The sequence below is a fragment of the Lingula anatina genome, chromosome 4 (genome assembly GCF_051362555.1).
Source record: "Lingula anatina isolate TDL-2025a chromosome 4, LinAna3.0, whole genome shotgun sequence".
NCBI classification, from domain to species: domain Eukaryota; kingdom Metazoa; phylum Brachiopoda; class Lingulata; order Lingulida; family Lingulidae; genus Lingula; species Lingula anatina.
In genome coordinates this window covers 27,588,948-27,614,857 of record NC_141770.1, presented here as the reverse complement: position 1 = coordinate 27,614,857, position 25,910 = coordinate 27,588,948, and the positions used below count along the sequence as shown (strand labels likewise).

Here is a 25,910-nt window from a genome sequence, read left to right as displayed (position 1 = left end):
TGTATCTGCACAAAACAAACTTGTCTTTCAGTGCTACTACCTGACATCAAATGAGTCACCTGGACCTTTGTAAGAGAAACCACTTACACATAATTCTCAGCCAGCTGTCTGTGGATAGGCAAGAGAGAAGAGATGTTATAGATCATCACAGGCTCTGAGCTTTTATCTTTTTGTTTCTTCTGAGGTGATCCTGGTACCCTGGCCTTCTGGTCACGCTTGCTGTCCCCCTGCTCTGTGAGGCGTGATTTACTGCGGGCACGCTTCTTCTGTAATGACAAATAACAATATTAGAATTCTGGTCACGCTTGCTGTCCCCCTGCTCCGTGAGGCGGGACTTGCTGCGGGCACGCTTCTTCTGTAATGACAAATACAAATATTAGATCTCTGGTTTAAGAATGAAGACACAACGGTTATTGTTAATTTCAGCCAGGTCTTTATTTACAAACAGACCAATATCTTAAAACTTATAATATATTCAATTATTTATATTTTTATCCTGAATTGATTGGTTTTATTAATTTATTAATACAATCAACTACCTGTTGATTAATAATTACCTCAAAGTCCTTATTACTCACCCTACAGTCTTTATAAATGACCATGTAGTCTATATCGCTTACCTTAGGCCTGCAGTCTACATCACTCGATCACTCTAAAGTCTATATCACTCACCCTGAAGTCTATATCACTCACTCACTCACTCAAAAAGTCTATATCACTCACCCTGTGGTCGATATCACCCACCCTGCAGTCTACATCACTTACCCTGTGGTCTTTATTGGTATAATAACTACTGATGGACACACTGTTGTCTGTGGGGGGAGACCTGGCCAGACCAAACATCATGTTAAATGATGGGTTGCTCTGAGGTGTCCTCACTGTCTGTGTGGGCAGGGCGTACGCAGACAGGGCAGACAGGGCTCTGAATGAAGAAATAGATTCATTTCATATCTTTTATAACCCTAAAACGGGGATTTATTTAGTAAAATATTGACATGAAATACATGACAGAAAATTCTACCAGAGTAGTAGAAATTGTAAAGAAGCATATGGAGGTGATGACAGAATGTAAAAATACATTATTATCTGTGCTTAAAAATGATAAAATATGAAGAAAATAAAGACTTCTATGAAAATTTTGTGCTCATACTAAAGGTTTACCTTCACCCACCCACTCACCTGGGGGTTATTTCACTGGTCCTCTGTCGGTGCATGTGAGAGGGGCGGACAAAGCAGACTAGGTGATCTGAGATAGAGACATGATAAAAAAATTCATTTCTAACAATTTTACGACTCCAAAATATCAAATTCACTAGAGTTCACCAAAGTCCACCAAACTAAACCCTATGAACTGAGAATGGAATGGAATGGAATGAATAATTTTTGCAAATGATTTTTCTTCTAAATCTTGAGAATCTTTTATAATCTATATTTAACAGTTTTCATTATCAGAGAAGCAAAAGTGAAATTTTTTAACACTGGCTGATCATGAATCAAAGCATACTGTAAGTAAATTACTTACCAGTTCCACAGAATCTAGCACCAGAAGTTCTTGGGAAAGGAATATTGGCATCCTGCAGGCTGCCGTAGGAATAGATGGGAAGAAACTTCATTGGTCGTGGAGGCTGCTGCAGATTGTACGGCATGTCAGTGTCTGGGGTGGTGCGATCAACAAACTGAAATAGGTATATAGCAAGATTATAACACATCCAGACATTAACACACATTAACACAAAAATAATAAAATAATTGGTGACCAGTGGATTCTGACTAAAAGAACTTTTTTTATAAGAATACATTATAATGAAGTGAAGTCTACCTCTACAGTATAGTTTAGTACTTACAGTGAGGTTGTCTAAACTTTGTATCAGCTGTCTTAGGCATGGTTCTATACATGATCTATTATGCTTCACATGCTGTATAGAAGTTTGATCCAGGATCTGAAAAGTAAAATGCTCACTTAATACTTATGACAGTCTCTTATACCAACTTCTAATAAGAGTCATTGACCTTCTACACTTTGATGTCTGTCAACTGCCCCCGTGCCCCTCAAACAGAGGTTATATAAAATTCTACAGGTTCACATCCTAAATATCCTGAAAAATCATCTGCACTTGATGGAATAATGTTAACTTCACAATACGAGACAATCTTAATGCTACTGCACTTACAGTAGACAGTTAGCAGAACTATAATCAGTTCTATTTTAAGTTAAGCAAGATAAGAATGAACATCAGTTTGAAATGCTGGTTCTTTCTCAGCTGTGCTGTCCATCTCTAATTATGGTACTTTAAATTTAATATCTTTTCCAATAAAGAAAGTCAAGTATTTTATATTCTCTTTTCTTACAAGTATGTAAAAAGTTTTACAGATTTTTACTTTATCAGACATAAGGTGTGTTAAGAAAACCCCTCCTACCTTGATCAGTTTGTTCTGTGCGTCCTGGTCTATAGTGGTGGGATCTTCAAACAGAAAGGCAGGTGCCACATTACTGGGATACATCAGTGGGAATGTCATCAGCAGTCGCACCATGTGTTTACCACTCACAGCAGAGAAAGTACAGATTCTTCTCTCAGCATTCATCTAGTAAGACATTAACCATTTTAAATAACTAAATTTGAAGTGTTCTCTTTTAACCAAGTTGAATTATCTTTAACATTATGTGAAAATTTTCTATCCTCTATCAAGGTTGGATATTAGTAGTCTTCAAATGTTGCAATTTTTTCTTCCTAAAAGTTCCAGAATTAAAACCAATACTGATTTTGCTCGGCATAATGTAGGTTTTCAAATCTACCTACCTCCTCTACAGTTACGTTAGGTATATGCACATTAACCAATGAAAACTCCTGTTGAAGTGTTCGTGGCTGTTGCGGAGTGATGGCATCTGCCAATATACTTTCATTCACCGGTTCAACCTCAAACTTTTTTTTCACGTCAACTTTTGTTCCTCCATCTGTATCCTCATCTTTGCCACTGCCAAAATGATTGTCCATAATCTCCAGCGCGTCTTGTCCATCTACAACTTTGTCTTCTGTGGTTCCATTGATGATGCTCTCGGAATCTTTAGCAGAGGAATCTGACTGAGTGTGGTGACCGCAAAGCTGAAATTAATTTATTTCACCTTTATTATTTTCAAAATCGAAATTAAATGTCAAAGGAAAAATGTAAATAACCAACATATATCCATTACTTATTCACAAGTAATAACAAACTTTTATCTTTTAGGCATGTATGAGATGAAATATCATGTCTTTCTACCAGAACACATGGCCAAAGCACCGACTTAGTTATATACTTATTTCTGTAATAACATAAAATATAATTATTTTAATACATTGCAAATATGGTTGAAGATCAAATAAATCATCAACTCTAATTTCATACCTTCTGTAGATGACTTTCTATTGTCCATATTCTAAGACTTTGATCTCTGGACCATGTTACAAGTTGGTAATCACCTCGCTCGTCTGGAATTATCAATAATGACCATCAATGCAAAATGTTTATGAGTGATGTAAATATGATATCATTTTTACTATAAAACGAGTTCATTGGTGGTAATGACAATAAATCAGAAACTTGTGACACTGGCCAGGCTGTTACAGCGAGGCTTCCTATTACACTAAAAAACTCAATTGTTAACATTGAAACACAATCTTTGAGGGGTTAGACCTTTAAATACAGCAAAGCAGCAAAATTTTTCATTGGTTTATGGTATGACATGGTATAACATGGTGATTTAGGAAAATAACTGAAATTTTCAGCAAAATTGAATATGAAAGTTCAGCAAGCTTTGCATGCCTTTAAACATCTTGCAAGATACAGTTAAATCAGAATTGAAAAGTTTATATGTTGGAAATTCCCATCTGTTCTACATTTGAGTGCTTGCTCTCATAAAATTGCAGGCACCCCCCCTCCCCCCAAACTTATGTAAAACATCTGAACAAATATATAATTGCACAAGTGCTGCCACCTTCAGTGTGTTTCCTCCACTGGAACTCCAGCACTACGTCCGTATGGCCCACAAAGGTGTGGACAGGTTGTTTCAGGTCACGGATATTCCACAGCAGAAGGCTGTTCTCTCCTCTCCTCAGCTGGGGCACCACTACTGTCACCATGCCAGTACCAAATGGCTGGAATATATAATATTAATATAAACCTATACATATGACTTAGAGACTGTTACCAGAGACTGTCGTACTAACTTTGGATCAATCTATCTCCTAGGGAATTCTTTCTGAATTGCTATGAACTTAAGTGGCTTAAATGTTTGTCATGCCTTTTATGTCTGTCATGCGGTTATGGGGTAATTAACTACCGGAGGCTGAGCGTGCACGAAAGTTAATTACCCCCTAGCAGATACGGTAGGCATGACAGCCGCATAAATTGATATCAATTAAGCATGAATCCCCATGGAGTTATGACTTTTCGGGGGCAGATCCAGAGATAATTCCTGACAGTCTTCCAAATTATCTTTATTGATCCATTCTCCATTTTTGACTGTCTTTCGACAGAAAAAAATTAGATACCCGTCAATGTAAACTTGAAAATATAAGTCTTCTGGAAGACCCAGAAGACGGCCTAAAGCCGCTTATAAAACAGGCATGAGATTTGGTTTTGATAAAAAAGTCTGAAAGATTTTTCGAAGAAAAATCTTAACGCACACGTAGTGTGCGTGGGGGGGTTGTTAAGGGGGGTGCGCCCCCCTTAAGCCTTGGAAAATTTTTTGACTTTTGCATTATGAATGGTGCAATTTCCTTGCATTTAAGATCCCCCAAAAGAACTTTTTATCAGGCAAAAATGTGTAAAAATACATGAAATTTCATACAAATTTACACAAGAACATTATTTAAATAGAATAAATAATACAATCTATCTATGGAAATTTTTTTTTACTTTTGCATTATGATTAGTGCACTTTCCTTGCATTTAAGACCCACAAAATGAACTTTCTATCAGGCAAAAATGTGTAAAAAAATGTGTAAAAATACATGAAAATTTCATACAAATTTACAACAGCATCCATGGAAACGAGGTTAAATTTCATAAACGTCAGGGTCGGAAAACCCAGATATATCGCACCTAAGCCGCCCCCGGTAGCCATATGCTGTTAGGAGACGTTATTCAAAGTAAATTTGTTCTAAGATATAATTAAGGTTCATTTTGCATGCCTGTAAACTCCTAGATCTAAGGGTTTATCTTACATAGAAGTGTGATTTAACATCGTGTAAATCATAAATCGGCATGAAATAATTGACTTTTGAAAACGTACACAACTTCTTTGCTGCACTTGAAATGACCTCGTTAGCTATAAATATGATCCTTTCACCTTGCCACGTGACATCATTTGATCCATATACATGAGTAGTTGTCACTGTTGAAGGGAAAGCACGTCTATTTATAGGAACTGAAATCAGATGACGCAATGTATTGTTGTGTTCAGAGAGCGACTTTCACTTGACCTACTTTCCAGTGAACAGTACGTAGCTGCACCGGTATTTCTTCTCATTATACTTCAATTTGAGAAAATAAAAAACTTAATTGACTTGTATAATTTCCCACCGGTACGATAGGTATTTAATAAACATACCGGGTGGAAGAATTTTGAAAAATTAATAAGCGTACTGGGTATGTTTATTACAACAGCATCCATGGAAACGAGGTCCCCTTTTAGGAGTGCGCCCGAGGGCGCATCTCTAGGAATTTTTTGGCGACATTTTCAATTTTTGGGCGACAATGTCGCAATGTCGCGCTCTGGGCAGAACCCTGCAACTCAAAACATGAAAATTTTCAAATGCAAGTTCAATGTCTTCATACGACATACACACAACCGATCTAGTAGCTTCATTTTCCAAAACGCAAAAGCGACACACGATACCACATGGAAAAAACCGCGCAGCGCTATATGAACAGGATACAGGCCGTTTTACGGTAATTGCATTCAATGACTGTATAAATGTCGTATAGATGTCGCAAAAGTTTCCCCCTTGATAACAGTGCGTCCCAGAATCGATATATATGTACGGTTGGTAACGTTTTTCGGCAAGGTCAAAATTGAAAACATGCGAGTGCCGATGAGTGAAGGGTCTCGCCGGGGAAGGGAAGGGTACCCTTACCCCCCCCCCCCCCCCTGAAATTTTCTCAACGGATTTGCAATGATATAAAAAATGACATTTTTGAAGGAAAAAGTCGGAATTCCGCCAAAAGACGGAAAAATCTCATGCCTGATAAAAAAAGAATATTTGTAAGATTCACAATTTTCACAAATTGAAAAGATCTAGGATACAAACAGGTTTTTCACTGTATCTAATTACCATAACATGTGTGACTCTAATGTTGAGAATCAATGTTGAAAGAACAAATATATAAGAATGAAAAATATATAATATTAATGAATGGATGTATGAGTGAATAAATAAATAAAAAAAAAAATGAACTCACAGCATATCTGGCCCTCCACACAGGAGCTCCAGATGCCATGACAGCCTCAGTCTTCTTGGGGTTCCTTACATCCCAGAACTGGAAGGACAAAACACTGTTTATGTCACAGTAATGAAACAAATTCTTAAGACCATAGTTTCACACAAAAATACTTTAGTCAGTGCCCTGGCTTAGTTGACTAGGATGTCCATGAGAGTGCTGTAACACTCTTCCTGATAGGATAAGATGTGTGCATGTGACTATGTAACGTTGATAACAGAGATGTTAGCCACTGGAAATGACTAATATGTGAAACTGGGGCCTGGGGTTATTCTATTTCAGCCAAATTACTGATTGATTTTTGGAAAATCGATATTGCATTAAAATTGGGAAATTAAAATTTAAATAAGGAAATTAAAATAAAACAGCTGCTATATATGTTCTTCAGTTCAATTAGAATATGTTTACTATCAAGTTGGATTGACCACATGCTGAGCACCCTCCTACCTCCCAAAGTGCAGTGCAACACAACCATGATCTGGTCTTCACTGAGACATTACATACAAACAGATGAGTGGAAATCAGATATGTACAATTCACATTATAAACCCCCCCCAGGTTGTCTCACCTTCACAGTGCTGTCCTGGCTAGAAGTGGCCAGATGATGCTCACTGCTGGGACTCCAGTCTACACCATGGATCTTCTGTAGATGTCCTGCTATATACTGAACTGGAGAACCCTTAGAGTCCTAGAGAAATAATAATAATAATAATAATGATGAATGCATAAATAAATTATTAATTACTCAAAATTATTTTCAAATATCTCATATTCAACAAGTAAAAACATTCAAATGTAATAAAAATGATAATGAAAATAAACAAGGCAGCAAAGCTGTCAAATGTACAGACAAAAAACAGGAAATAACTATGCACAAAATAGGCTACTGTCAATTCTGATGCAAAAGTACATTATGTTAAACTGCAAATTCAACATCAAATTTTAATTATGCTCAACAGGTAATACCAATGTAAGTAAAATGTGTAACAAGCATAAGGCTTCAGGCCCATGGGAGTTCAAGTTCACACTTTGAAAATGTATAACTTCCAGAAAAAGAAGCCAATTAGACTACTTTTCCAACTCAGGCTGCATTTTAGTCCTGTATTTCTTTTTTGAAAGTTTGGCAATTATAAGTAACATGGTTTTCCCATAATGGTCATCATGGCAGCAGCACCCAAAATTGTGTTTTCTTCTATTCTGATGCAATATTACATAATGGTTAACAGCCTAATGACCGTCAATTTTTAATAATAAAATATACGTATCATGGATTTTCAGAAAATGTGACTAGCATGGGTCTTCAAGCCTGTGGAACTTCAAACTCACACCTTGAAAATGCCAATATGTGAAAAATTAAATTTTCACAAAAAAACTGTTTAACTGGCAGTAAGAATTACCAAGCAGCCAAAAAGTAAAACTGCCTTCCACTTATCGTGTTTATAATGAAAGTGCGACAGCGACAGCGACGACAGGCGTAGGTGATGGCAATATGTACAGACACATCTGTACATATTTACTGTACTGTTTGAGAACAGTAAGTGACATGGTTTTTCTTAAATGGTCATCATGGGAGCAGTGCCCAAAATAGGTTTTTTTCAAATTTTGATGCAATATTACATAATGTTTAACAGCATAATGACCATCAATTTTTAATAATAAAATATTAGTATCATGGATATTCAGAAACTGTGACTAGCAAAGGTCTTCAGGCCCATGGAACTTCAAAGTCACAACTTGAAAATGCCAAAATGTAAACAAGACAGCACTGTTCTGAAATGTTTTATTCCATTTTTAACAATTTTTAACATAAAACAAAATTAACAGTTTACTGCCATTTTTATACGATCAACTAAGAAAATTGATGAGATGGGAAAAATATCAATAGAGCAGTGTTAAATGTCCAATTTCTTCCATTCTGAGATTCTGAACATAGTGAATGATTGAACCTGACAAACTGCAATGATATGAGTTTATTTCCATTTTTGAAACTTTATTACACAATACATGATAACAAGTTTACCATCATTTTTACAAAATCAACTAACAATGTTGTAAAGATGCAGGAAATGTCAAACAAACACTTTTACGTATCTTATTAATTAAATAATGAAACTGTTAACATGTCTAAGAATTGAATCTGAGGAAATGTGAAAAAACAGCATAACTTCTAAAATAATGGCCCGATTATGCTGATTTTTTTTAACTCAACCTGTGTTTTAGCAGGATTGACCACTCCTGTGAGTTTAATGACAATTGGCCTGTCTGTTTTTCTTATATTGTGTTTACAATGTTGCATATATGCTGAAAAGTGAAAAAAAGCATAACTACTTAAATAGTGGCCTGATGATGACGGTTTTCGAACTTGACCTGCGTTTTAGTAAGATCGATTACTCCTGTGAGTTTCATGACAACAGGCCAATCGGTTTTCCTTGAAATGTGTTTACAGTGTTGCATATATGCTGAAAAGTGAAAAAAACAGCATAATTTCTACAATAATGGCCCGATCATGCTGATTTTCGAACTTGACCTGCGTTTTATGAATATTCATCAGCTCTGTAAATATAAAGCCAAAAATTAAAACTGCCTTCCACTTATCATGTTTACAAGGAAAGTGCACGGCGCCGGCGACGGCAACGACGGCGACGGCGACGACAGACGCAGGTGATGGCAATATGTACAGACACATCTGTGTCTGTACATAATAATAAAATATTAGTATCATGGATATTCAGAAAATGTGACTAGAAAAGGTCTTCAGGACCATGGAACTTCAAAGTCACACCTTGAAAATGCCAATATGTGACAAATTTAATTTTCACAAAAAACTGTTTAACTGCCAGAAAGAATTACCAAACAGACTGCATTGCCTAATTAAACTGTATCTTAGTCCCATGTTTCTTTCCTGTAAGTTTGAGAACAGTAAGTGACATGGTTTTCCTTAAATGGTCATCATGGGAGCAGTGTCCAAAATAGGGGTTTCTTCAAATTTTGATGCAATATTACATAATGTTTAACAGGATAATAACCATCAATTTTTAATAATAAAATATTAGTATCATGGATATTGAGAAAATGTGACAAGCAAAGGTCTTCAGGCCCATGGAACTTCAAAGTCACACCTTGAAAATGCCAAAATGTAAACAAGACAGCACTGTCCTGAAATGTGTTTTTTTCCATTTTTAACAATTGTTTAACATATGACAAAATTAACAGTTTACTGCCATTTTTATATGATCAACTAAGAAAATTGATGACATGGGAAAAATATCAATAGAACAGTGTTTAATGTCCAATTTCCTCCATTCCGAGTTTCTGAACATAGTGAATGAATTAATCTGACAAACTGCAATGATATGAGTTTTTTTCCATTTTTGAAACTCTATTATACAATACATGATAACAAGTTTACCATCATTTTTACATAATCAACTAACAATGTTTTAAAGTTGCAGGAAATGTCAAACAAACACATTTACATATCTTATTAGTTAAATAATGAGACTGTTAACATGCCTAAGAATTGAATCTGAGGAAATGTGAAAAAACAGCATAACTTATAAAATAATGGCCCCATTATGCTGATTTTCGAACTTGACCTGCGTTTTAGTAAGATTGATTACTAATGTGAGTTTCATGACAACAGGCCTATGGGTTTTCCTTGAAATGTGTTAACAATGTTGCATATATGCTAAAAAGTGAAAAAACAGCATAACTACTAAAATAGTGGCCCGATCATGCCGATTTTCGAACTTGACCTGCGTTTTAGTAAGATTGATTACTCCTGTGAGTTTCATGACAACAGGCCTATCGGTTTTCCTTAAAATGTGTTAACAGGGTTGCATATATGCTGAAAAGTGAAAAAACAGCATAACTTCTACAATAATGGCCCGATCATGCTGATTTTCGAACTTGACCTGTGTTTTATGAATATTCATCAGCTCTGTAAATATAAAGCCAAAAAGTAAAACTGCCCTCCACTTATCGTGTTAACAAGGAAAGTGCACGGCGCCGGCATCGGCGACGGCATCGGCGACGCCATCGGCATCGGCGACGACGGCGACGACAGACGCAGGTGATGGCAATATGTACAGACACATCTGTGTCTGTACATAAAAACTTACCCTGGTATCCCAGAGTCTGATGTCTCCATCATGTGCGGTGGCCAGCAGGTGCTCATTGACTTTATTCCACTTCACCTGGTTAGCACCAGACACTGCCTGCAGGGACTTGATGGGACGTCTCTGGTCACTGAGGGGATATACAGAGTATAGAATTATATAACACCAGACACTGCCTGCAGGGACTTGATGGGACGTCTCTGGTCACTGAGGGGATATACAGAGTATAGAATTATATAACACCAGACACTGCCTGCAAGGACTTGATGGGAAGTCTCTGGTCACTGGGAGATATACAGAGTATAGAATTATATAACACCAGACACTGCCTGCAAGGACTTGATGGGAAGTCTCTGGTCACTGGGAGATATACAGAGTATAGAATTATATAACACCAGACACTGCCTGCAAGGACTTGATGGGAAGTCTCTGGTCACTGAGGGGATATACAGAGTATAGAATTATATAACACCAGACACTACCAGAGTACAGAGTACAGAAATAAACAGAGAGTACAGAATTCAGTAGAGTGTAAGAGTTGAGATAAAACTGGTTTTGTGACACTAAGCTTAATGTTTTTATCATAATTAACATACATTACCAGGTGATATCTGACAAAATAAAGGATTTTGTTAAAATGTAAGCCAAATCAAAGTGCAAGTACTGAAATTTTATCACACTTATAGAAGACTTATAAAGATAGTAAATAAAAATTTAATTTTGACCATATATGTTATAATTATAATCATAATCAGCATCTACATAAATAAGCTAATAAATGCAGGGATGAGACTGCCATTTAGTGAATAAGTTGGAAAATATGGTGTGAGGTCATGGAGGTTGCTTAGCTCAATGATATTTTTGACTCCCAAAAAGTCAGAATTCTGCTGATAGTTGGATAAACTTCATCCTTGTGAATGCTGGCCAATTATGGCCTGTCCACTTACTTGATGTCCCACAGGAAGGTGTAGGTGTCCACAGAACAGGTGGCCAGAGAGCTGGCCTCAATGGGGGACCAGTCCAAATCACTGTAGAGATAAAAATATAACATTTATTTGGTTAAATGCAATTTCTCAACAACATAACACACTGACAGGCTGCTTCACTAGACTTGAACATACTGTGATTATCTTGATAACTGGCAACTTCAGGATGTCAGCACCATTTACTGTTTGTACAAGACTCTATGATCACTATCATAAAGCTGTCCTTACTAATTCACTATATTTGTTCATGTAAGTCAAAAACTTAACCATTTATGAGAGGGTCCCTGTTGCGTCTGTTCTTTAGGACCTAAGATGTCAAACAAAGTGCCCAATAGAAAATACAAAACATTACCTGATAACTCTAGTATGCGCCTTCAGTGAACCCTGCTGTACTCCTTTACCATCTATCCAGGCTACAAGATCTACTCTTTGGTTAGTCTGGAATGATACAATAACTGATGGATAACATAGCGGTACTATCAAATACATTTACAGGGGTCGAAATGTTGCTTTCCCGCTTTCCCGAGGGAAAGCTATTGCGAGCTCGGGAAATCTATGTCATATCTTACTTTCCCGTCCGGTAAATCACTGAAAATGCCCGGGAAATGCAAAAACCTCTCGGGAAACTGCGCTTAGAGGTCGCTTTCCCGAAGAACTGTAACATGAAATTCATTTCCTGGCACTTAGTTGTGCTGATACAAGCGGTCAATTATTTAACCATTTTCCACAACGCAAGTAAGCTAGACGTAAGTACTTACTCTGAAACTAAGGACGCACTCACGTGACTAGCTAGAATTTGTTATGGGGCCTCCTTTTGAATTTCGAGAGAGTTGTCAATCAAAATCGTCTCATGGTGGTGTATCTGACTCGTTCCCTATCCCATTTACACAATGATTGACATAGAAAGGATAAAGTCTGCACAGCTAGCATGTATAACATAGAAAGGTACAAACCTACGCAGCTCACTGAAACAAATTAATGTGCGGGAACAAAGTTAAGACAGCGTCCAAGCCTACACAAATAATGGGCACTAGAGAGCGTAGTACGGGGAACGAATATCAGTCAGCCATTTATGCACGATCAGCTGATGCAAGATTCAGGTTGCGCGCGTAAGTCGGGCTCAAATCTGACGGAGTTAAATGTTCAGAAAATGAATATCTTTGAACATGAGTTCCTCGAGTGGAAAATCAAAGACGAAAGCACGGGAAAAACCAAGCAAAGTCGCTAAACAAGACACGTAAACTTCAAGACACGATAAGAAATTGAGGGTGAAGCAGGTGCACATGGCGACGATGCAGGTACAGTACGTCGTAAATAATAATAATGCCTAACATGTTTCATATCTAAATGAATTGTTAATTTAATGAACAAGACGTTTTTTTTTCCGTTAAGTAGTAAACACTAAAATTGCCCTACCTCTATCTCTTTGCTGATGACATGATGTAGTGAAAAATAAATCGGCCTTTTCACAGACCGAGTTTTTCCTACCCTTGAATTTTTCGCTCTGCTCAAGAGCACCAACTGGGCCTATTTAGTTTGCATGAAAAGTGATTGATTTGTTTTTCATTGAACTCCCACCAAACTGATGACCTTTTAAAAGATGTCATGGGTTATTCTAGCCTATATAACTAAGGACCTAATATCTTTATCCCCTTTACTTCTGAAAACGGAGTTTTTAACATCAAGATTTCACTGCACTTCTTCAACTTCCTCTTTTCTAAGTGGTGTAAAGTTGTCTACCATTAAGAAAATCCCCCAAGTTTCTAATGAAATTAATCATTGTGCACCTTAGAAATAACTAGAATGCTTATTGGATTGACCATGATTACATGATAATTGACATGTTTAGAGTCTGCCTTCAGTTCATAGTAAAGTATTCACCTTACCATTAAAGTGAACAGTTTCCAGTAGTTTCTCTGTAACTGTATATAATTGCAATAAAATCTCAATTAATCACTAACCATAAATACTTACTTTTTAGCTGCCAAAAATGGACCCATGGAGAATATAGACAGTAACGAGTATGGAGATGAGACAATTTTAAGGCTTTCAGAACATTTTAGAAGGACACTGGATAACTCTGGCTTTATAACAAACATGTGCCAGGCTGAATGGCCTCAGTTAAGAAAATCCATGCTGGAACTTCATGAAGAGCAAGAGGGCCAGGACATAGTTGCCTTTTTAAGCAGAATGCTGACTGTACTAAAAGACATTTATCCTAATATTTGTGCTCTCTTGGCCATTGTGATGGTCCTTCTAGTCAGATGCAGCATATGTAATTGGTACTTAGATTTCAGTCACATTAATGTTGACAAATATACCCAGTTGTTATAAAAACACTATATGTGGATGCCAAGTTAGTTTATTTCATAACAATAAACATTAATTTCTCAAAGATATGTTCTTTCCTTTATAATTCATCATCATATTTAAATAAACTAATTTAATATGAGGGAAATTGGTTTTCATGATTTTGTTGTCAGGGAAAGCTACTTTCTTGCAGGGAAAGTAATGTACAAAGTCACTTTCCCGGCAGGGAAAGTATGATTTTCTAAACATTTCGACCCCTGATTTATGTGCAGAGGCAAACCTCTGAATCTATTTCTGGTCAATAATGACAACATTGTAAGACTTGAACACATAAAATATTTGAGGATATATATATTACATTAATAGCAATGTCAATGATATTTATAAAGTTATTACTAATACATACTTTGGTCTTGTACTAAAATTCAAATAAACTCCAATTAAAGTCTACTATCAAGTATCTTAGACTTGAAAAAATTTATTATCAGTTCTCAGTTGGAAGTAGTTTGTGACCATGACCTATAGATGGCACCCTAACCTGTGAGAAGACAGGTTTTACTTTTTCACTGAGAATTAAGAACATGATTATCTCACATTTTTTTCTTTCTTTCCAGTGTCTTTTTAGGATACAATATTTTGTAAAATCTCTAGATAATTTCAAGATGAAGGAAGACAGCTAAGTAAGACAGAAAGTGACCTCAGTTTCCTCTTCACCACAGTGGCAGTCTACTTAGCTAATTGGTTTAAACATATTCAGGATTTGGCTACAAAATCTTAGACAAATTAAAACAGCAGATAGTTATAGTAAAGCTAGTTTTCCTACTTACTGCAGTGGCAAATTACTCAGCTGTCTGAATTGGTCTAAAATTCTTCAGGTGTATGGCTACAAAGTTTTGGAATTTAGACAGCTAATTACAGGTGACTATTTCTAGTTTCCAACTTACCGCAGTGACCAGTATCTGAGCGTGAGAGGGGTGTGGGTTCCACTGGACCGCGCTGACTTCCCACTTACTCTGCCTGTTCACCTTCTTGATGCTGTCTTTGGGTCTGTCTAAGGGGACAATGGCTAGCACACGCCGCCTGGAACCAGAACATAGGACTTAAGAGGGTGATTGTTTGGGGTGTTTTCTAGCATGTTTTGGAACATAGAAACATGAAATGAAATATTGTTTTGAAACACATGCTGTTATAAAAACAAGTGCATATAGTTTTATTCATTCCCTCATATTGGAGCTTCATTTTTCATTTTCCTCTAAAGACCAAAAAAAAAAAAAAAAATTGCACTAAAATTATTTTACTGTTATCAACCAAAATATTTGACTTTCAAGTGTTTTTAAAACTTATGACTCAAAATATGTTTACTAGTATATTGCTCAACAATTTTCCAGGAGTACATCAATTAAGACTGATAAAGGCCAAGGTTGTTATACCGATGAACATATTTTACACTTGAAAAAAGAATGTGCGCAGCATTTTTGAGTAAAATCCTCAGAGTACTTGCCCTGCCAGTACTGCATGCTCTCCAAGACAGTCCACAGCCATACAGTTGGCCTGAAAGGTAAAAATGATATCATAGAGAAATAGGAAATGAACTGGTCACAAAATTGTTATCATAAGATTTTGATATAACAGACTAAGCAGTGTCATCAAAGGTAAGAGAGCAGTCAACAGCGAAGTTGAACTTGATGAAGTCAGAAACAGGAAGGGGAGGATTGATTTTTAAAATTTGTGCTTTGAAACTGAAGAGCTTATATATTAAAAAAAACTTATCAATAGTTACCTAACGACTGAAATAAGATTTCATTACAAATATGTGATTGAGCTGCACAGTTGAATTATCTGTTGAAATTATATTTTGTTTGACTGCTAAAAGTGTCCTTGACTATGACAGCGAACTCTGCGGACTGGTCAACACAAATGACTGTGTAAGTTACGACTCAAATAACCACAAAACTTATCCAGCTAGTCAGAGTAGGGGGAGCAGGTAATGCAGCAAACGACCTAGACATTAGCTCACCTGGAGATCTCTGTACTCCGCCACAACATATTCACTACTCCAGCGAGACATATTTCCTTTACTTGCATTATCGCTCTTCTTCCAGCTGGAGTTGCCACGTACTGCTCTACGGCTGTCGCAATATGGCCTTCAACAGAACGACTCAAAACATACTCCTTTATCAGAAGTAGTATTCTATTGCATATATAAAATCAACTTAATGTTAACTAAGAAGTGTTCTGGCTTAAAACAATAGATGTAATTTGAAGATATGAGATTTCAGCTTCGTTACCACGACTGATGTCAGAAGTTAGATCTAAGGGGTGAGAAGGCGCTAGATCAACAACCAACTTCGCAGTAGAAATATTTTATGAAGGCAAGCTCTCTGGGCGCGAGTTGACAGCATAAACACGTAAGACACCTAATTTGTATGCTCACTATGATTTAGGTTAAATTGTTCATTGTTTCGGTACAAAGTAGCTTGGGTAGTTCTTCCTTGCAATATGTACAGTGTCGTGTGCAGTCAAAATGGGCGACTGCGTTTGTTTGGTTTCGAAGTCTATCGCTTTATCATTGTGTCACGCGCACGACCGATAAATTCCCTGTCCAAAAAGTACAGGAACGCACGGAACAATGGACACAAGCTTGGACGCTTCATGTATTTCATAGTGCAACATTATATTAATAGTTTAGATTTAGGCGTTTCATAACTTGCAAGTAAACAGCAATGTAGGCTTCCTTTCTTAACGGTTAACAAAAGAATTAAAGCAGTATTTAAAATATAAAAATTATTTATGCCACTACTGAATAATTTGTTTCATTTCCAGATATGTGAGGTCGAAGATTTCTTTCAATATGACACTTACTTTTTTTTATTTTTTATTTTTATTTTATTCATTTATTTATTTTATTATTATTATTATTTTTTGTGGGGGGTATACAGTAGGTTGTTTAAATTATTAACATTGTGTTATTTATTTCAGGAGTTTGAGATGGTTCTGAAGTATGCTTGTAGTATTTTCAAGTGAACCAGAAGAAGTTCAGCTTTCTTGAAGTGGGGCATGTTTCTGATAATTTTTGAACATGGTGACTTGATTGTGAAAAGATCAACTTCAACACCAGCACAATATCGGAGAGTATTGATTTACTTTTGAATCACCATGCCTCCTAGGAAAGAGCCAAGAAACAAAAGAGCTTCTGTCTTGGAGAAAAAAAGCCATACTGCACGTAAGCTTACAGCATCAGGACCGTGTGTTGATGATGCAAACAGTGACTGTGCCTCAAATATTGAAGAACATGGAACAAATGTAGAATACTCAGAAAGTGCCTCTGCCTCTCAGGGAAATGCAGAGGATGACTCCAATAATGAATTGAAAGAAGGGGGAAATACAGAAGGAAAGAATCTGCGTTCCAAAGCTACTGATACAGATACTACCAACTCCTCTTGTAAGGTGGAAAACAGGGAAATGTCCTCATCACTTGCTTTGCCTGTTGTTGCTCTGAAACCCATTAATAATGTAAGAACTAGGTCGCAGTCTTTATTATCTGGGAATGAGGGAGGGTCCAGGAGACGCAGTAGTAGGTTATCTCAGGAAAATGTGACAACTCCAAAGTCTGCCACAATCAATGAAACTGAAACCCCCACGCACATCGGACCAATAACAAGGTCACAGATTAAAAAAGTTTCTCGTCAGGTGAACTTTAACAAAGTGACTATTACAAAAAGGACTTCACAAAGAAAAAGGAAATGTTCAGAAAATAAGGTGACAGAGGTATCCACCCCCAAAAGGAAGAATGTTTGGTGTGATGAGTGCGGAAAAAGAAGAGAGAAGGTCAAAAGAAGACGTGAGCTAAGGAGGCTTATCTCTGATGAAGATAAGAGACGATCACCAAGAATTTATGCCAAAAACTTCAAATTTCCCTTTAATTTCCTCCCAGTAGAATGTCAGATGAAAATCTTCTCTCATTTAAGTATATTTGATCGAGCGAGGGCCATGGCAGTGTGCAGAGACTGGCATCAACTCATAAAGTCTCCCAGCTTGTGGGGAAGGCTGGATTTTTCCCAGTTTTATATCTGTGAACACAAACGCGACAAAGTCAGATGTAGCAGGACTTGTAGGATAGGAGACCGTTTCACAAAGTATGTCAGAGACATCTGTAATTTCGCTAAGTTTCTCAACGAGGTGAAACCTGCGATAAAACAACTGAATTTCAATTTCGACATTGCGAATGAGGACGAGCCTTGGTGTGTGGTGCTGGTGCGCCTGCTGACCGCTGCCAATTGTCGTGAACTGACCACTGTCCACCTGGACTGGACACACACGCCATCCCGCCCTCAGTTTCTGGACAAATTCTGCTGTCTCTTCAACAAGGTCAGACTGCAGGTCCACCAACACCTGTTCCGCATGCATCCTTTTGGTCATATATTCGGACTACTGACCCTCCGCGCTCAAAACTTGCGGCACTTGGACATTCCATTTGACTGGGCCCACTGGTCAGTTAGCTGCTTGGCCAGGTTGACCCAACTAGAGACACTGGCCTTACGGAAATATGTAATCTTTCGGGTGGTTGAGCAGTCCCAGCTACACACCGTATGTAGCAGTATGCCCCATCTGCAGGATCTAACCTTGGAGATTTTCATGCCAATTTTTCACTCTCGAACTGTCTACGAGATCTCTCACCCCAGGCTTCAGCGATTAGATATTGCCAATTCCCAGGGGTTCTTTCTGAAGAAAATTGATCTGCCGCAGCTGAAATACTTTGAAGTCAGTCGCAAGCACTGGGAGGGACCTCTGGTTGAAGTCAACACGTTTCCATGCCTTTATCACCTCCTGCGCGAAAGCTGCCGGGACCTGCTCTACATTAACAAGGAGAAGTTGGAGCGGAGTTGGAAAGCCTTCGTAGACTTTGATTTGGCTATGATGCTGTATGAAGTGTGCCCGTGTGGTCAACATGCAGTGGTTTGGGACCGTCCTCCCAGAGCAGCATGGCCGCTCATCCTCTGATATTAGGTACACCAACTGGATTGCACCATCTCTTGACACTTGGTTTGGACTGAAATTATGGGGTCAGGTTTGTTGCATTACTATATATGAAACTGGCCACACATAAAGTTTATGAACAGAATAACAAGTCGTAATGAAATTCTTATGGGAAATATAACTGTGGCAGCTGTAGGATCTGTTTTGAAAAAGAAGAACTTTTGCCAGAAAATTGATCATAACTTTAGGTCAAAATTTTGTTCTGCATAATGTGAACACTTATCCATTGTAGTTCACATAGGTTTAGTAAGTATTAGTCTGGAATGGTGGCCATGTCTGTCTTGTTATAAAATGGACACACTGTTTCATTTCATTGTTCTCTTGGGTCAGTTAAGACTAAAATTTTGATCTAAAACTGTAGACCAATTTTGGGGCTAAAGTTGTAATGTGACAGTGTACCTTGGTGTAGTACCTACATAGCTGAGATGTTAGATAAACTGGGCTATTATATGGTAAATGACTGACCTGAGAGATCAGGATAATTCTGTGACCATTACAGATTATTTATATTTATAGACATCAAACGAGGAATATTTAATTTTTTCACAATGTATAATTAACAGATTTTCAAGATCTATGAAAATATTCTAATTGAATTGGGTGAGCCCATTGGTGTGTATAGTTATTGAATGACCACTAAAAGTGGAGACTGTATTTTTTAAATATTATTTTTAATTGTGACAGAAGTGTACATATTTTGTGAAGACCTCATTATGGCATGGCCGTTCTGTTGAATATTAGATGTGTTAGTGTTACAAGTTGCACAAAATGCAGTTGGTATTTATAATATTTTTTGCTTATGGTATGAGATAAGTTTAAAATTATTATATTGTTAATTTTTTTGCATTTGACCAGTGTTATTTTTAAGTGACGTATTTAATACTATGACATTAATTATATCAAACTGTGGTAAAATGATCCAATTTCAGACAAAAAGAGTTTATTCAGAAGTTTGGAATATTTAACTATATATTAAAGGAATACTAGAATTTTTTTCTTTTTGTTTATTTTGTGGTTATAATTTTTGTTTATTTTGTGGTTTTGCTGTGTTTTCTATCAGCTTGTTTATCAGAATTGTGTGGAATTTGCTGTGCTGTGAATAGTTTGGAGGAGCATTTGAAGTGAAAGTTTAATTTTCTGGTCTCACTCTTGTAAAATAAATCTTAACCAAGTGCAAATTATATGCTGGAGTCGCCTTGAAAATGCACATGATACGTATATAGCGTCAGCTAAATAATTATAAATGTATGATTTTGTACCAGATCTCAATTTGGCAGTAATTATTTTTGTCCTGTCACTAAAAAATGCCTTAGAGTGAGCCAAATTTTTGTAAAATGGGTTTTGCTTTTCTGTGATTATTTAAATAACAATGTTTCTTGTCAGTTAAGGATTTATATTTACGTTAATTTATTTACTTTTTGTTACCATTTTTTGTCACGGTTTATTTATCACGTTGTCCTTCTTTAAACTTTTCAGTTTGTACTGAGGCGAAGAAATTTGTAAAATTTGAGAAACGTAATGTGCCTTTATTGCTGGTTCAAAGTAATATACGCAGAAGTGAAGATATATTTATCCACTATAAATATGTTTATATAATACAAGACTGGAAATAAGCGACTATTGGCTTAGGCCATGGGGTCCGGAGATACAGTATATTTATAAACGTGCCTCTCTGTGATGTACTGTAATTAAGAAAAATAAAACCTGGGGTTTGTTGAACAAAATGTTTGAAAGTCTTTATGATTTGTGCAGACTGCATGTGTAGAGGAAGCAACTTTGTGTGGTTGATATTTGTCATTGTCGTGGGCGGTTTTTACGAACGCTTGGTTGCACAACGCATGTCGTTGGCTAACCAAAATGCATATATAATACCTGGATATAAACCCTTTGCGCGTGACGTCACTTAGCCTATCGCCTGGCAACGGGCCCAAAAAGTTTATTTATAACATGCACTGTTGCCGAAATCAGATCAGTTAAAAGAAACCTGCATGATCTGATACCTTAGGCGTTATGTTACGCTGAGTTTATTAATAAACGTTCGTTCCCCGTACCTCACCACCGTAATGGTGAACCTCACCCTGCGGTTAAGACAATGTAAAGGTCACTGTGAACTTTCTGACTATTAACCCGTACGTACGGCAGAGGGCGCTGATGAAGGAGGAGGGGTCCTGTGTTCTCTGAAACTCGGGGGTAGAGTTCCCGCTGCAGATCACGTGTTTCTGGGTGTGAAGGGGGTTCAGGTGGTATGTTTTGTGGTGTAGTGTAGGGCTTTGGACCGCCCTTATGGCCGGAAAAATTCAAATAAAAAATTGACTTACGTTGTACATCAGCGGAGAAGCATAATTTTCGCGGTTAAATTGTCCATATTGAAAAAAAAAAGAATCCCACCCCTTTACAATTGCTGGCTACAGGCCTACGCTTCTTAAAACTATCACCTCGCTATCATTCAGGCCTACCCAACTACCAGACTCGGCACATATGGATCCTGAATTAACCGGTAAATCGGACCACACTACCCGTTTTCAAGGTGTGTGTCAGATCGCCTGTCATTGCTGGTATGTGCATAGACTAGAGTTTTAGCCCTGATGAGCAAACGAGTTGTCTAAATCTCTCTCTCTCTCTCTTACACACAAACTGACGTAGATGGGTAACCATCACATATCCCCGCACTACCCTACATTGTAAAAAAATAGCTCATCCCATAGACACCATTCCCTCCGTGTATAACAATGCTTGGGTCAAAGGCGCACTAAAATTCCGAGATGCCCATGTACATATTCCTGATCATAAGTCCCTAAATTACCAAAAATTGTATTTCCTCACTCAAATGGTCTGGGAGTAGAAAGTAAAAATTATAATGTAAAAAGAATTTGGAATCACCCACCCCCAGGGACAGGGGCGGATCCAGGATTATTTGATCGGGTGTCCGAGGACGCAAAGCCAAAGCTAAGGCTTCGTTCACATGCAATGTCTATTTTCTAAATTCTATTTTCTATTTTCGGTATGTCTTATGATCATGGTCTGTGCACTGAATATCCCGCGGCGTAATTACTGGCAGCGCGAGCCAGTTACTATAAGTTACTATAAGTAACTGGCTCGCGCTGCCAGTAATTACGCGGCGGGATATTCAGTGCACAGACCGTGATCATAAGATAGCGCGAATAGAAAATAGAATTTAGAAAATAGACATTGCATGTGAACGAAGCCTAAGGCCCCGAAAATTTTGGGTAGTTCATAGGCCGCACGGTGCCATTTGGTAGACCCTACGGTTTAGAACTATGATGCATGACCAGCTAGTCAAAATTCTAATGTCAGGAGGGGACCATTGGTTTGATTTTATTCAGAAATCGAAGAAGGGGGGCGGGGGGGTCCGGACAAACCTGACACCTCCTAAATACGCCACTGAGGAACTGCCCCAACCCCAAAGAGCTCATGCACATCCCTTATTACAAGTTTAACAATCCCCAAAGTTTGAACTTTCTCACTCTAATAGTCTAGGAAGAATTAGCAGATATTACAATGTAAAAAGTATTAAAAATGAACCACTCCTAGGGACAGCCCAACTCCATGCACTAAAATTCCAAAGTGCCCAAGCACATCCCTGATGATAAGTATAGCAATCACCGAAATGACCGCTTCCAAACTAGTGTAGGAGGAAATAGCGGAAATCACTGATACACAGACGCACGGTCTTACGGACTCGCGGACGGGTGGGATAAAATGATTCCCAACTATTGTACCAAAAGTACGGAAATCATAATGAATCTGTAATTGCTAAGAGAACTACAAGGTGTTATATGGCGGATGTAATGGCAATACCAATCTGTCAGACACTTTAGTAAGCTAATTAAAAATATAAATATATAATGAGAGGTATACGTGAACCTCACGCACATTTAAATATAGATATGCAATATTAGCCTGAACCCTAACAAATTTTGAAGCTTCCGTCTTGCCCGCCTACAAATTTGAGAGCTCGACTATTAATAAACTGTTCCTCTTATTTTTGGCAATTTCAACGCCCAGGCAACTCCGGTTTATTGATTTCCTGAATTTGGAGCCAATCTACAATTGTCTCGTACATACTAATCTGCTGCGCTTTGGCGTCCGCGTCTAAATATAACTCCCCGCGACCGCAGTGCTGCTATTTTTTACTTTGGTTTCTCCTCTCTACGTCACCGCATTAAACGAGGCAGCGTCTGAGATCGGGTATTGCATGCGGATTACAAGTGTGGTCGAACCGCATTAACCGACAGACGCGGGTGCATTCTGACGGTTTTGTGAGGTAAAAAGAAGAACAAAAGTGAAAAAAAAAAATGTTTACATTAAATCCCCCCCCCCCAGGGTATCTTGTTAATTTTCATTTTAATGATATAGAGATTAAGACAATGGAAACTGATTCTTATTGTGCTGAATCTTATGTTGAAACGGAGATCGCGACGTTTCGATCTTATCACGAGTTCTTCAGGTGAACTGATTTCGATTTGTCACCGGTGCCACGTTTTAACGTAAGATCCTGATCAGAATCAGATTTCATTATCTTAGTGTGAAATAACTGGGTGATTCAAATCGTTCACTTTGACATAAGTTGAAATCTGTTAATTCTTTTCTGGTCAAATAAGAAATGGGCCAATAAGAAAGAGAGCAATGTGGTCTGCAATTTCTAAATGTATATCCTATTTCAAAGGGAACCAAAACGATATGGAATATCTTAGAGTTCCAGAAGCTATGTGTCTCTGCTCATTGAAGTCGTATCATTGAAGGAGATAATCTTCACTGGCCTTGACATGGCCTAGACATGACCTTTGACATGGCCAGTTAAGAAAGCTATATGACCTTGACAAGACCCTTTTCAAAGCAAGAGTAGCATAATTTCTGAAAATCTGATTCCAGTCACATTAAATATACAAAACTCGTTAAAGGTAAAGCGCAAGCTCATCTTCCACATAGCCCTCTGATACCAGCTGTTAGCACTACTGGATTTGTTCTTTACTACAACTTCTGTATGCTGAGTGTTTAGCAAGGAGACAGCAGGTACCTTTTTAATGATGGTCTTTGGTATGACCCGACCGGGGATTGATCCACGGCCCACTGCAACGAGGGTAAGCACTCACTCTAGGATTTTCAGTCGTCTACCTCTCTTCCCTAACGAGCCGGTGAGGAAAATGGGCTAAATGGGGAATTTAAAGTGACTCGGTGTGATGTAATGAACATGGCGATGTCATGCGATAAGTGAAGGAAAAGGCGCAGATTTCAGTCTTCCTGTCTATTATTAGAAAAACTAAAGGTTACAATATTAGCATGGTTTCGATTACCTTTGTCTTGAAACTAGTTCACTTTGTAATAGATTTCGTGTACCTTTTATGGCAGTGTTAACGTTAATAGAAAGTGCTACATGTAGCAGATACCGTTTGTGTTCAGAAACCGAGTTTCAGTCAGAAAAGAATTTCATCAGCTGTATTATATGTAATAAAAATAAAGTATTAATTTTTCTTCAGTCAACAGCTAAAATTGAAATTCTTTATTTCCAATATTTCGATGTCTGTCTAGAGCATCATCATAAAGGTATGAGGCTCTACAGGTGAATAGAGTTCAAACTTTTGAACGTCTGCTATTGAAAATATACAGCTTTAAGGGTTGATTTAAAGAACACTTTAGCCTAGCGCTCAGATGGCTAAATTGTATGCTTATTTTAAGGGAGAAATGCCTCAGTGTGAATCTGTATCACACATACACACACACACACACACACACACACACATAACAGAAACTTGATTGTTTGTTGAATCCGAAGGTGACTATGAGGAAGCCGTATACATGTGATCTGGCGGTTAAAGAGTACGACACGTGCAAGTTTGACCACCAGCGTTGCACATACCTTAATGCTGCATCAAGCATTTTAGTGAAAATAGGTTATTGGTCTAAATGATTAAATTACAAGCAGGTAGGCAATGTTTTTTTTTTTTTTTTTTTTTTTTTTGGGGGGGGGGGGGGGAGGGGGCGGTTAGATAGGGGGGTCGAGAGAACCAAAACTGATAAAATTTCTGTGCCACTTCTCAAGTGAGGTCAACTAACGGGTTGCGACCTGTTAGGATTCCTTAATAATTAGAACCTGCAGCATGTGCTTACGTATTTATAAATCTATACAACAGCTTCTAGTTACATCAGAAACTTGATTATGGAATCCGTATACGGTTATGTAGAAGCCATATATTGTGTGTCATATATGTGGAGGTTTGGTGTGTGTGTGTGTGTGTGTGTGTGTGAGGGGGAGGTGGCGAAAGGAAAACCCACTTTACTGTCTGCTCTGAATCATCTTTTGATCCAGGTTCATTGCCATTCCTCCAGCTATGTCAACTGACGGGTTTAGATGTCGCCATTTTAGAACCGGTAACATAGGACATTGAGGGTCATAGTATCAGTACAAAGAAAAAGAAAATGAATAAATAAAACATAAAATGAAAAATAACGTGATGTTAAGTAATATGCGCTCGAAACAGATTAACATGTAGAAAATGGAAGAATTAAAGGCAGCTATATGGAGAAGAGAGGAGGGTATTTACCTAAATTAAAAGTGCCTGTAAAATGAGATTTGCGGTTTACCGCCATTATGTCAATTCAACATGCTCACTTTTAACATTTCAGATTCATTACTAGTGAAATAACCCAGGAAAGTTGGGCCTACACAGCCACATCAGGCGAACGTTGGGTAATTTCCAAAGTGATCTGTAATCTCGCATTTGACAGAGGACAGCTTCGAAATCAAAATCAGACAAAAACGCGATTAAAAGTCCTCTTAATTGTGCATTTTGTGTATCTTTCATTGGAGAAAAAACGGACGTTGCTGTGACTAAATTATAAATCCAATTTTTGTTTTTGCATTTAGCCAAAAGATCTGTTATTTCTTTAAATGTCTAACGCTTAGCGTAATTTATATACATGTAGCTTAAATTTGATAATTAATTTCGGTCTCTTAATA

The 25,910-nt window shown here is 37.6% G+C and overlaps 2 protein-coding genes across 9 annotated transcripts in view; one reads left to right on the top strand and one right to left on the bottom strand.

The window, feature by feature from the left end:
- LOC106169095 (GATOR2 complex protein WDR59) overlaps window positions 1–16,091 on the bottom strand; it is a 31,822-nt gene extending 15,731 nt beyond the window's left edge. For 6 of the 7 annotated variants that reach the window (XM_087010162.1, XM_087010163.1, XM_087010164.1 and 3 more), the window contains exons 1-17: window positions 15,912–16,091; window positions 15,396–15,445; window positions 14,839–14,974; window positions 11,937–12,022; window positions 11,546–11,626; window positions 10,602–10,728; window positions 7,049–7,168; window positions 6,442–6,519; window positions 3,974–4,133; window positions 3,385–3,467; window positions 2,799–3,101; window positions 2,419–2,583; window positions 1,845–1,940; window positions 1,523–1,676; window positions 1,180–1,246; window positions 766–922; window positions 88–266 (exon numbers count right to left, since the gene is read on the bottom strand). In XM_087010162.1, coding sequence (XP_086866288.1) covers window positions 88–266; window positions 766–922; window positions 1,180–1,246; window positions 1,523–1,676; window positions 1,845–1,940; window positions 2,419–2,583; window positions 2,799–3,101; window positions 3,385–3,467; window positions 3,974–4,133; window positions 6,442–6,519; window positions 7,049–7,168; window positions 10,602–10,728; window positions 11,546–11,626; window positions 11,937–12,022; window positions 14,839–14,974; window positions 15,396–15,445; window positions 15,912–15,962 — 2,093 coding nt within the window. In that variant the 5' untranslated portion in view covers window positions 15,963–16,091. The remainder of the gene's footprint in view (window positions 1–87; window positions 267–765; window positions 923–1,179; window positions 1,247–1,522; window positions 1,677–1,844; window positions 1,941–2,418; window positions 2,584–2,798; window positions 3,102–3,384; window positions 3,468–3,973; window positions 4,134–6,441; window positions 6,520–7,048; window positions 7,169–10,601; window positions 10,729–11,545; window positions 11,627–11,936; window positions 12,023–14,838; window positions 14,975–15,395; window positions 15,446–15,911) is intronic. The other variant, XM_087010166.1, reaches the window with a different exon arrangement.
- A 59-nt stretch (window positions 16,092–16,150) lies between these two features.
- Window positions 16,151–20,655, top strand: LOC106169096 (uncharacterized). Of its 2 annotated transcripts, none has more exons than XM_013548449.2 (2): window positions 16,151–16,302; window positions 16,874–20,655. In XM_013548449.2, the coding sequence occupies exon 2, from the start codon at window positions 17,051–17,053 to the stop codon at window positions 18,893–18,895; it is 1,845 nt and encodes a 614-aa protein (XP_013403903.2). In that variant the 5' UTR covers window positions 16,151–16,302; window positions 16,874–17,050; the 3' UTR covers window positions 18,896–20,655. The 2 variants fall into 2 exon arrangements, with proteins under 2 accessions (XP_013403903.2, XP_086866298.1); XM_087010172.1 differs by lacking the exon at window positions 16,151–16,302 and adding an exon at window positions 16,407–16,548.
- Window positions 20,656–25,910: the final 5,255 nt, after the last annotated feature.

What these genes read in the sequence shown, in the direction of transcription:
- LOC106169096 (XM_013548449.2), top strand. Translation starts at nt 17,051, where the DNA reads ATGCCTCCTAGGAAAGAGCCAAGAAACAAAAGAGCTTCTGTCTTGGAG.